This window comes from Alligator mississippiensis, chromosome 1, assembly GCF_030867095.1.
Source record: "Alligator mississippiensis isolate rAllMis1 chromosome 1, rAllMis1, whole genome shotgun sequence".
Lineage (NCBI taxonomy): Eukaryota > Metazoa > Chordata > Crocodylia > Alligatoridae > Alligator > Alligator mississippiensis.
This window is the reverse complement of record NC_081824.1, coordinates 252,895,089-252,908,142: the sequence shown is the minus strand read 5'-3', so window position 1 is coordinate 252,908,142 and position 13,054 is coordinate 252,895,089. Positions and strand designations below refer to the sequence as shown.

At 41.2% G+C, this 13,054-nt stretch overlaps 1 protein-coding gene across 3 annotated transcripts in view; it reads left to right on the top strand.

Annotated features, from left to right (window-relative positions):
- Window positions 1-13,054, top strand: part of GSK3B (glycogen synthase kinase 3 beta) — a 252,063-nt gene that overhangs the window by 144,436 nt on the left and 94,573 nt on the right. For all 3 annotated transcript variants that reach the window (XM_019476256.2, XM_014603981.3, XM_014603982.3), the window contains exon 4: window positions 10,196-10,306. In XM_019476256.2, coding sequence (XP_019331801.2) covers window positions 10,196-10,306 — 111 coding nt within the window. The remainder of the gene's footprint in view (window positions 1-10,195; window positions 10,307-13,054) is intronic.

The window sequence follows — 13,054 nt, the reverse complement described above, 5'->3', positions numbered from 1 at the left end:
TGTTAATTTTTACCTTGTATTGAATTCTTGATAATGATGTGTGCTTGTCTATCGATCTAGTTTTGGAATATTAAAACCACATTAGGAACTCTGATTTTTTCCTACAACTTTACAAGGCTGCACATTGTTACACCATGATGCATTAAATGCATAAATGTAAACTGTGATTCACTGAAGCTGGTGTGTGTGGAGGAGCTCATTGGTTGTCATGTCTTACAAGGCTGCTGAAAGAAGTTCTTAGAACCATATTCCAAATTAAAATAAAGCCATCCATACTGGGTATTTTCTGCAGTGAATGCATTCAAAATGTTCTCTGTTCTAACTGCTTTTCAGCACAAGGCACCCTCCCTAATAGAAGCTGCTGAATAAAACTGTTCAGCTGTGTGAAACTAGGTATAATGGAGGTCACAATCCCAATTTTTTTAGCTCTGATTTAGTTGATTGTATTCCATAATTGTGTGTGTTATATGGGTGTGTTGGAGCATTTAATAAGTTGCAGGAGAGAACTGTCCCTACATCAGGCCACACAAAGCAAATACTGTTTTTACTGGGTGCTTATAACTCTGCTTATGTAATGCTTAATCTATTTTAAATAGCTGTTTGTTGTCCACAGTAGTCAAAAATCAAAAAGGGAAGCATGGATCGTTAATAAATAGCAGGGGAAATGCTATTTTATGGAGGTTGTGTTGACCCTACTGCATGGTATAATTGATCTTAGTCCTTTTTAGACTTGTCTGTAGCACATGCAGCCAAAAGCCCATTCAGATCAGGGTTGGAGATTTACCTCCATATTCCTAAGTTTAAGGGTAGAGTATGTGCCAGGGTAATACTGTGTAGGAGAGGGGGTTAAATTTCACTGCATTGGCAGTGCTCTTGTTGCCCCTGCTTTTACCTGTGGCATTTTATAGGGTGTCCTGGGTATTTTGTTCCCAGTCATTGTGAGTGAGGTTATGAAGTGGTCATCTTAGAAATTCCTTCCAACAGTTGCCTGTGCATGCAGGGGCCTGCATTTGGTGGGCCAAGATGCCCCTTCTAGTATTGTGTTCTTATGTATCCCTTTGCTGTCTGTTTCATTCCATGGCAGTAAGAGCTTGATTGCTTCAGGGGGAGGTGATGGGAGAAGAACGAGTGGCTCAGCTGAAAGTACTTTGTCTAATTTAAAGAACATCATTGACTGGACCTGATAACTTATTCAGGCATCCTCAGCAGGAGAGAAATGATGGTCTTGTGACAGTTTGAAGGATACCGATATAAAATGCAGGGTGGAGGGAGAACCTTCAGCAGCCCAATAGAAATATATGAAGGTCCTGCAGATACAGTAACTAGTGAAAGGCCCCAGCTTGCATGTCAGCTGTTGAATTTCCTTAAACATCTAAAGCTTGGCAGTGGTTGCATGTGTTGCCAAATTAACAGATCTTGGAGACTAGAGATTCTGTTATCCAAAAGCCTGGTATGGTTCAAGTGGTGACTGCATGAGCTTTTCGCCACAGAGTGCTGAAAGGGCATCTTTAAAAGTCTCCATTATCTAGTTAATCATTGGTGGGATTTATGATGTTGATCTCTAGGTTCAGGACTGAGGCCTACCAAAGTGACTTAGACCTGGCAGCATAATGGCTAAGTATTGCCTGAAGGCTTTTTGGTAGTTTATTTTCAGAGTGGATTTGTTTTAAATCAAATCAATTTAAATAACTGGTCAGGAAGCCTCAATTTAATCATTGTTTTCTACAAAAAAAAAAAGTGCATTCTTGTTTTTTGATATAACCTTCATTAAAATATTCCCAAACAGGAAGAGGCGATATCTTTTATTAGACCAACTACATAGTTGCCTTCCCCCCCCCCCCCCCAAAAAAAAGATAGATAGATAGATAGATAGATAGATAGATTTATTTTATTTTATTTTATTTTATTTTCCCCAGCATTTGGACTAAAGCACCTCTCTTCAGGCAAAGGAATCAAAGATTGGAAAAAAAAAAGTCAAAGATATCAGTTTGAGAACTGAAACTAAACATCACAGAAATGCTTAATGGGATCTTCTAGGCTGAGCACTGAGTCCCATTGGGTAAAGTGGTTTTCTTTAATCCTTACTAATCTATAGAGGAGCCTCTGGGAACCCCATAAAATTGGGCCTCTAATATAGTCCATGGCCTGTTGTGACCTATTCATAAAACTTTTCTAAAAAGGTTATGTGAATATATTGTCTCAAATAGAATATCATTTGAAGTTATAATCCCTGTTCCACGGTGATATCTTTATATAGGTTTATTTTTAAAGCATTTTAACAAAAAAATAAAACAAGATTTAAAGAAAATAAATCTGATTTAGAATAAAAAAATACCATGTTTTGATTAAAAAAAATATTGATTTTTATCCGCCCTGCTTATTTTAGTCTGCTCTCAGGGTTGGCCCAGCTACAATCATGAGCAGTTCTTTTAGTTTCAAACAAGATTAAGCTTCACTGGTGAAAATAGCAGCTTTGCCTGCCCCCCAAGAAGGGTACATAATAATGCAGCTATGCTGGTAGCTGGATGGTAATGGCTGTAAGAGGAACAGATCACTAGCAGGATCTTATGTCTACCTGAGGCTGGTCATTTTCATTAGATCTGTTTTCCTTCAGCACTGGCCTGTTTGTTCCTGCTGAATGCTACTCAGGAAAGTAGTTAGTGGCATTTGCCCTTTGGTTTCAGATGTAGTTTGGAGAGGTGGTGTGCAGACTGACTCGCATGGCTCGCTGTACCTCAGCACTGGCCTGTGGGTGTCTTGATCCGAGACAGCCAGGCATCCTAGATTGTGATTAGGGATAAATGTCATGTGGTAGGTGTTTGCAGATAAAATATATTGATTAGGGATATTTCTCCCTCCACGTGGTGGTGGTGGTGGTAGTAGGCATCTCTCTCTCATGCAAGACAATAGAATTATGTCCAGTGTGACATCAGCTCACTAAACGTAATCCTCACTTGAAAGATAGCAAAGCTGGAGTGACCTCTCCAGGCTGCAAAAGCCTAAGCAGTGTGTATGGAGACACTGATCTGCCCACACACTGGTGTGTCCCCCTTCAGCCTTAATGGTTTAATGCAAAGGAAAGGCAGGTGCCACATAGCTAAATCGCAGAGGAATTTTGTGAGTTGAAAGTAAACAGGTAAGGTGGGGATTTCTGGACTGTGTTTTTTCTGAATGAGAATTCTGTTTCAGTTTATTTTATTATATTTTGCAGAGAAAGCAGATTGCATCAGGAAACTTGACAGGAGTAGTTTTGGATACAAAAGTGCTGCATTACCATACCCGTTTCAGGGCATAACATAGTAATGCAGACTCATTCAAAAGTAGAGTTTGATACAACTGCTGTAGGCCAGCAGACAAACTCTGGCTCCATAAACCAGTATTTGCAAACCCCAGCTATACTGTCAAATCATTTCAGGTTAACCACAAGGAAGCCCCTATATCGGGTGACATGGTCTTCGAGTGGATTACTGGGGATGTTGCAGGTCCATTTAGGGCAGAGGTGGGCAATTTTTTGAACTGGAAGGCCACTTTAGGAGTTTTGGTGAGCTGTTGCGGGGAGAAAGGGAAAGGGGGGAGGTGCAGTTGATCCTATCCAGCCCCAGGCCCATTTCTCCTACACCCACTGCCAAAGACCCAAGATGGAGTGGGCAGGTAGCGTCTCCATGGAGACTGGCCTGGGACTTCTGTGGGCAGGGCATGCTTGGCCAGGTGGATGGGATGGGGCCCAAAGGGCAGGCAGGGAGTGGGGAGCAGCTTCTGGGAGCGGGATGGGCCGGAGGGGCCTAGAGTGAAGGGTGAGGAGGGTGGGTGGGGTTAAGGGACTTGCTGCAGGCCGAATAAAATCCCTTGATGGCTGGATCCAGCCTGTGGGCCATATTTTACGCTCCTTGGGTATAGGGAGTGCTGGCAGCATAGTCTGGAAGAAGGGGATAGCTGGAAGTTGTGCCATTCAGCACTGGTAAATTTGTGAAGAGGTGCTTGTGTAATATTGGCAGCATTACTGGTAAGAATAAATATTTTCCTGGGAATAAAAGCTTGTTAAGGTGGCATTTCAGAGCTGGAAGAGGATTTGTCTTTTGTTCCCTCTAGAAACAGGGTGGTATGTGTTTGCGTATGCATGCTCACCTCATCTTTCCTTGGTCCAAACTTGTCCCCAGCTCTGCTTTGAAATACCCATAACTGCAAATTACAATGACAAGCAAGTAGGCCTAGCTACTGGATGTCACTGCTCCTCCTTCACACCAATGAATCCCAGTGACATTTTCCAGGTCCACAACCCTTTTAGAGGATGTCATACCTGTTGTACAGAAACTTTTGAGTGGGGGCGCTGCATTTTTTTTTCCTTAGAAGCTAAACTAAACTTTTTAATGCCTGGGAGCAGCATACAGACAACACAATAAAAGGGAGGAAGTCATGACCACGTATCACCTGATGGGATATAGTCGGTGAAATGCATCCTGTTTATGACTTTGCTTTACCTTTTCCATAACCTTTTTCTTGCTACTGGGACAGAAACCATATGACTCTTGAACTGTGTGCTTTGAGGTGAGTCAGAAAGGTCTGCCTGGTAATACTTTTTTTTCACCTGAGTTTGAAGGTCCTGGAGTTCAAATATTAAATCAAGATAAGGTGGGCCTTTTCCCAGCGCTGACACTGCTGCTTGAGCAATGTGATGTAATTTTAAAGAAGGCACAATACAGATGAAATGTTAAAACTGATTCTCCTGTCACTTCTTGGCACTTTGGGTCCAAATTATAGACACAACTCTAGTATTCCAGCCTGATAGATTCATAGATGCTAGGGTCAGAAGGGACCTCAATAGATCATCGAATCCGACCCCCTGCATAGGCAGGAAAGAGTGCTGGGTTCAGATGACCCCAGCTAGATGCTTATCCAACCTCCTCTTGAAGACCCCCAGGGTAGGGGAGAGCACCACCTCCCTTGGGAGCCCATTCCAGACCTTGGCCACTCTAACTGTAAAGAAGTTCTTCCTAATGTCCAGTCTAAATCTGCTGTCTGCTAGCTTGTGGCCATTATTTCTTGTAACCCCGGGGGGCGCCTTGATGAATAAAACCTCACCAATTCCCTTTTGTGCCCCCGTGATGAACTTATAGGCAGCCACAAGGTCACCTCTCAACCTTCTCTTGCGGAGGCTGAAGAGGTCCAGGTGCCCCAGTCTCTCCTACTGCTGCCAAAGCACATGTGATACAGGCGTTCCCTGGGATCAAGGAACTGCAGTGCAAGGTGCGCTGCTACTAGTTGTCCCCAGGGAATCAAGTGTCCACACATGTCTGGATGTGCCCTTGGGGTCCCTTCCAAACCTAATTTTCTATAATTCTATGATAAAGGGGGGTGATAGATCTAGGGCAGCATCCACTCCTCCATACTCTTGCCTAGGTGTATGTGCTGAAGGTCTTGGTGTGAACCTCTCATGGACCTCTTACATGTATACCATGATCCATAGGATCAACAATTGCCATACATAAAGGAAGCAGGAGTGCTGGGATGGTGTCAGTGTAGCTTACCTAATTTAAATTATTCTGATTGCTAAGTATTTTTAATGCACTCCTGTCCTGAGGGAAGAGGGGGGATGAGAGATGGGGAAATAATAATATTTGACCTTTGTTCCATACAAAAATGACCCAGGAGAGCTGCATATAAGTATCTCATCCTTATACTACCTATCTGCTGGGTGATATTGGCATAGTGAGGGTGATTAAACCAGCTGGGTGACTTGCTCTTTCTGTATGCTGAGGGACAGGTGAGTTTGAAGGGAGCTTTTGACATCCCTGTATCTTCAGTGTGTCAAGCTGCAGCATTTCAGTTTCCTTAGCTGTTCATGCAGGCAGCATTTAAATAATGCAGGAGCAGCACAGATGCCAGAGTGCTCACTCTTAGAGGCTGGTTTCATCTCTGGTTTCTGACACAAAGAGAATGAAAAAATGAGCTGTTAAAATGCTTTGGCTTTTGTCTCCTCCTTTTTCCCACACTCCCATTACAGAGAGGTTTGTAGTGGAACTAAATCATTATTTATATGAAACATTTCCAGTTGATGCAAGATTCTGCCTGTGTTGTCAGTTCTTGAACATCATGGACTAGTACATTAACAAGGCCATCCTTTCTTTGTTTAGCTGGCTAGTGTGGGTGTATTAGAGCCAGACTGGCATGTCACTTCCAAGGAATTATCTGCCCAGTGGCAGACACGAAGCCTTTAATACTTGAAGCAATTACAAGTACATAGTCCGTAGCTCAGATGCAGTGGAGCCATGTGGCCAAGGGCACAGTCCTTAACCAAAACAAAGGATAAGAGTTGAACTATGGTTAAAGAAGAAATGCTCAGAGCACTAGTGGCAATATAGGAAAGCTTAAATGCTCATCTCTGTGCCCTTGTTTAAGGAACCCATAGCTCTAGTATCTTTGGTGTAGTTGGTTCATTACAGCTCCAAAAAAAAAAAAAAAAAAAAAGTGCATTCTGACCCTTCTACCTCCACTTCTGTGGTGCCCCCTGCTTTGGACCATATTGCGTCTCTGACAGAAAAATACAAATACATGCATTTACCTGAGCTGCCTTTCTAGTGGTTCCCAACCCAGGGATCATAAATGGCCATTTGGAAGTGAGTCAGGTAGGTGTGGATAGTTTATCTAGGATTGAAGAATAATTTAAATCCTTCCAGGTGATGGAAAGTCAGGTCTAGGTGTTAATTGCTGGAAACCACTCAGCCCTGAGGTTATAGCCTTCACTTGGCAAACCTTTTCAGCTAGCTGATTCCCTCATGGCATGCACCTCTGGGTACAGGAAATTCTCTGACTTCTTAGGGAATGAATGAGAAACAAATCCGCTTGACAGGCCTGGCTGCTTCTTAGTTTATGCCATTTTTCCAACAGAGGAAACTAGAAAACTCAGATTATTCTTTGGCCCAGTTGCAGAGAAGGAATAGAGAAAAGTATTACACCTGTGTAGCGAGTGGGTGAGAATCGCGCTATGGTACCAGCAAGGAGAGTTAGGTCAGAACAGTCAAGTCAGCTTTACTTGGTGAAAAAAATTAGTAGCATTTTTTTGAGATGTCAGTTGCTTGTGGTTGTGTTAGGAGAGAGAATTTGCCTGCATAAAAAAAAAAATATAAATGAAAAGGCTTTGTACCTCAAGGGTGCTTTCATATTTATATGGCAAGCCACCAAAGCTCTACATGTAGAAAATTGTTCTGATTGTGAGTGTTACTCAGCTAACTGGCAAGCAAGAGGTGGTATACAGGGGATGCCATAGAGGGGTGTGTGTCAGATAGAGTGTATATTTTATACAGCTCACCATGCTGCAGTTCCTGGGGAGCAAGGGGGCGGGGGATATTATGTAATTCGCACTGTTACAGTTGTGCTGTGCTGCTTGTGTGAACTGAGATTTGAACAGCGGAGTGGGGTCTCCTCCCTCACTGCAGAAACATAGGGATAAAAGGCAGATGGAGATCACTTTGACAGCTGAAAAAGGCTGCCAGAGCAAGGGGAAGTTGCTGGGATGGAAGGAAAAAGTGGTTGGGAAAGGAAGCAACTGGCTAGTACTGTCAGAGAAGGGGAAGGGGGAGCAATAGTAGTGGCATTAGAAATAGTCCCCCATACAAGAGAACAGAAAGTAAAATTTGGAATTAAACCACAGTAAGGCATGAATGAAATGAAAGATTTTTAAACTAGAGTATATCATAAAGTTCTTGCACTCTCTGGGCAGTGAATTCAACAGCCTAATTACACATTGATTCTGCAGGTTAATTATATATTGTGTTAAAAATCTGTTAGTTCTAAATCTCCTGCCTTTAAATTTGTATTTAACCTCTGCTTTTTCTTGTACAGTGCAAAGGTAAATAGGAATGTCAGCTTTTCTTTTTTGTAATTCAGTTGTTGCTTTGTATACCTTTGCCACCTTTTATTTAAGGCTCTTTGACGCTGGAATTCTAAGTTCCCTGAATAAAAATAATCAATCCTGATGATAGAGTACTTTGCTGCCAGCATGACCTTTTCATTCTCCAAGATGCAAGTATTCCATATAGCGATATACATCTGGTCATCTATAAATAAGTACTGCAATAGTCAAAAGACATACTGGTACTGAGAGGATTGCAATTTGGGCTCATGAAAATGAAGTCCCTCTCTTGCTGTAGAAGTGTGAGATCCTCATATCTAGGACAGGTAACTTGAATGTGACACTGAATTTTGTAATTATACTAGACAATTGCCGGTCAGTAATGACGGGGTGGGTGGGCAGGGAACATTCCTCAAAAGTTCCTTCCCCTTCTCCCCCACAAATGACCCCTTCTTGCTTCCATCCCCCCTGCAGCCCCTCTCTACCCCACATTTTAGTATCTGAGATGGTGATGGTGAAGATGTTCCTATATGCAGGGTTTCTGAGGCCGTTGCTCTTCACCTCATGTTGTATAACCACTCAGAGCTGAAATAAATGCTTCAGTAGGAAATGAACTGAGAGGTAGTTGGCACCTTTTCTGTGCTGGCACTGCCACCAGTGGAGCATAAGAGCATAACCAGTAGCAGAGAGAATATTTTATGGGTGGTGGTGGGTGAAAGGCTAATGCAAGAGAATCCCTTTGCACCATCTTGTAACAAGTCAAGAGGTTCTGGCTCTCGGAACACCGTCAAAGTCCATGTCTTTGTTCTCAGGCAATGGCAGAGAAAAATAATCTTCTAAATCTCTGGGGTTTTTTTTTAATATGCAGCTAATTCTTTACATACATTTTGCACGCATGTATGAAGTATACATGTAGCAGATGTCAAAGACTTCCCCATCTTTCCCTTGCTTACTGGAGGTCTCTGCTGTTTGCTCAGACAGAAGAGAGACTGCGTAAATAATTCAGAGAACCAAGCAAGTAACCCACCAGCCTGTGCACTCTAATTGGGTAATTAAGTTGCAGTGGTTTAAAGCAAGGAATATTGTGATGAAATGACTCCTGATAAATGCATGTGGAGGTTTTGCTTTCAGATTGGGAAAGGTTAATAAAGAAGTGTAGCCAAAGCACCCACTAGTGAGGACAGTTGTGAAGTCCTGGGAGTTTTGCATTACACTTCCAACCAGATGAGACCTCCTTGCTGGGAAAATCTGTTGCCTTTTGCTTTATTTCTATTTAGCAAACACAGAAAAGGTTTTCTGCTTTTCTTCTGGTGTATTGTTAGTTTTTGACTAACAGAAATAGTTATTCCAGGTTGGTGTAGTAGGCTTGTGCCTCACATTCTACATATTAGAATAGCGATGGTGGAGGATGTATCGAAATACTGTATGCCTCTTTTGGGTCCATTTCACTATAAATGAGCATGCTCCACTTTTCCAAGTGAACTTAGGCTCTGTGCACTTGAAGTGTTTCCTGTGGCATTTATGTTCTCTTTGCTTCCTCCCGCCATTTGCAAAGATATTTCTGCAAAAATTGAGACCTGTTTTTGTGGTGTTACAAATTTTCATCCCTCTTCGGCTTCAACTAGACACTTGGATTTAGGTTGAGAGTCTGTTCAAAATAATGTTTTAAATGAACTAAAATCACATTTGAAACCTTGCTTTCAACTTAACGAATTTTATTCTATATAGATTTTTGTACTGAGTTTTAAAAGGAAAATACAGCCCCCTTAATCTCCAATGTATTTAAAAGCAGCAGAATTCTATAACAGTGTTACTTCAGCAAGAGAGTTGTTTTTCTCAATATGTTGGGTTTATTTTAACCTTTGTGTCAGTATGTAATTGCATGGGTAAAGCCTTGGAACATAGTTAGCAAGTCTTGTCAAATTAAGTGGGCTGTAAGATTGTGAGTGAAGATATTCCTTCAAAACCCCTCTTCTGGAGCTAGGAATGGACAAAGTGGTCATTGACTTCTTTTGTCATCTTTGTGCTGGGTCATCTTTGTGCTGGGAAAATGCTCTGTGTTTGAAAACATGTCTAATCTGTTTGACTTTGACTTGATATGATGATAAACATAACACCTAGTGTATAAATCATTTTTAGTGTTGCACTAGTTAAAATTTGCTCACATACTGTGTTTTCCCAGTGTGGACATGCTCTTTATTTAAAAAAAAAAAGGGAAAAAAACCCCAAAACTGCACATTCTTATTATATATAGATGCACCAAAAGCTGCCAGCTGTTTTGAATGCTATGCTTTTGTTTTCATGCATCCAACTTATTTGGCATTATTTTTCTGTGCTGTCTTTCAGAAAGATGAGGTGTACCTCAACTTGGTGCTGGACTATGTTCCTGAAACAGTATACAGAGTTGCCAGACATTATAGTCGGGCCAAACAGACACTCCCTATGATCTATGTCAAGGTAAGCAAAATGGTCCAGAAATGTGGTGATTAGATGGGGAAGGTCATCATAGACACTATGTTGTTTCTGGGTACCTCTGTCCCAAAACAAAGAAGAAAGGCAAGGGGCTTGCTGCAGGTTTGTCACGTGTTCCTTGAAGCTTGTGCAGCTTCAACCAAGAGAAAATTAAAGTGGATGGATAAGTGCTTTAAATTAGAAGATTCGGTAAAAACTAGAGCTGCAGAAAGAACTTTCCAACTTCCCCTCTTCCTCCCAGCCCCCATAAAAAGTCTGTCAAAAATTACCCACAGTACTAGGAAAAACTGACAGTAGTCAGGCTAGCAACGTTCTTGTGTTTTTCTCTGGTGCAAACACTATGGTACAAAAGCTTGGGACTAAAAGTGGGGAGGAAGGGGGACTATTATCCTGCCAGGAGAAAGGGAGGATGACTGGTAAGGGCCAAGTAAAAAAAAGTTGGGCATCTCTTTAGCAGAAATGAAAGATGAGTTTTTTGCTCTTGTGCCCTGAACTTGTGCATTGGAGGTATTGCCCCAGAGGAAACTTGTTGGCTTAGCTACCCTTCCAGGGAGTTGATAGGCTAATAGAGCTGCACCAGTGTGACCAAGGAAATAATTTGTAACAACAGTTTCTGCACTTGTGAGAATTACCTGTTGTACCACATAGTTTACGAACTACTGTAAAACTGACTTCTAGATGTCTTCAATATTTCATCCCTAAGGGTTTGTACAAGCTTAATATCATATAATAAAATTTTGGTTACTGTGAAACATCAGATTCTCCAGTGAATCTTGTTAGTTGCTCTCCTTACACCCTGTTCAGGATGCAAGTGAAACACTAGTGCTGCCCCTTGGGTACTTCATACAGGTTTAGCTTAGTGCCCAGAACCTGACTGATAAACATATGCTGTCTTCTGTCCTAATTACATTGAAATGGCAAATTTGCTATATTAAACCTTTTCTAATTGTTATAATTTTTTCCCAACCTGAACTTTAAATTCTCATGCTAAACTTTGGGTGTTGATTAAAGAACAAGTAAGCTTTATTTCAAGACAATGAAACCTATAAAAAGAAATGATTACAAGAGGAAATTGTTCCGGCCTAATTGCACATGCATGAACTTTGAAGAGCTAAGTTTCAACACTAGCCTGTGCTGTAGTGAAGTCTTGTATTCTCAGGGAAATGATGGTAACTCAACCCTAAAGTTCTGTCAGATAAATCAGTGTATTTGGGCTGAGGTAAGAATTCTTGAAATTCTCTCTGAAATTTGCCCAGCTATTTGGATCTGATGTCATTAGACATTTTGAAGCTTAAAGGATTTATAAATCCCCTTATTGGTGAAAACCACCCCTTGTGAGTTTTTTTGCTCCAGAGATTGTCAGCTGCTTATCAGCATCTGCTGTGAAACTGACAAGCTCTTATCAGTTTCTGGCCTCAAAGTGCATCAGTTTTTTTGCATTTGCAATCTCACTGCTTTTACACCCAATAGTGATGATCTCTCATGAGATTCTGCTCAAAAACATTATCAGAGTCTCCTCAAGAGTTGACAACAGCTTGTCAGTTTTAGCCCCTCCCCTTCCCCAGAATTGACTGTCTTGCTCCCTTGCCAGTTTCATTCTGAATTTTAGTCTCATGCCAGTTTCTGTCCTGAAATGTTGTCAGTTCCAACCACATATTTGAGGACAGTTCCTCACTTTGCCTATGGAAAAAAAAGTCGTTTCTCAGTTTTGCCTATGAACGAGAAGATGGTGTGTCAGTTTCTTCCCTGGAACATAATCAGTTTTGCCCAAAATTTGCTTCTCCCTTATCAGTTTCTCCAAAGTGGACTTTTCCATCAATTTCTGCCATGAACTCTCATAAATTCTGTCCCAAAATTTGTGGACAGTGTCCTAAGTTTCTGTCCTGAGATCTCATTACTTTCACATAGGATTTTGCCCTGGAAATGATTAATCTATATTACCTTCTGTTTTCCAAATACATGAATGGTAGTTTTTGGTCCCATTCCCCAAAATGATGACTTTCATGGTGTGACCTCAGAAAGTATCTACTCATCATCAGTACCCTGTCCTGAAATCAAATTGGTTTCATCCCTAAAGCTGACAAGCCCTTGCTAGATTTGCTACTCAAATTGAGTGCCCCTATCAAGTTTTGCCCTGGAATAGATGCCTCTCATAAGATTTTGTCCCTACTTTAATTAACTTCTTGTTTTCATGGCCAAAACTGATGATCCCTCCGTCCTTGTTGACTCCTAAAATACTAGTTTTTCCCTTGAAATCAATGTCACATCACCAGTTTTGCCTGCAAACATTAATTAAACCTTATTAATTCCTCCATTTACAAATAGATCCTTCCTTGTTGGTTTCTCAGACACCCCAAGATGAGTCCTTACCTGCTTGGCTCCCTCCCCAATTGACCACTCTGATTAAGTTCTGAAATGTGACCACCCTTCCTCTGAATTTGTGCTGAAATGGTTACATTTTCCTCCCAATTGATTACTTGGATAGTTTCTGCCTGAAATTGATGATCCTTGGCCTGTTTCTGCTCTGAAGACTTATCAGCAGGGATCCTGGACTTCTCTGTTTAAAAATCTCAAATTCTCTTATAAAAGTCCAATATTCTCTGATTAAAATATATAGGTATCAGTGGAACATAATGCTTAATTGGTATATTTACAATTTTAAAGCAGTTTGGAAGCCTACCAGTGCCTCAATCATTATAATAAAATAAATTCTAAATACCTATATATTTTGGC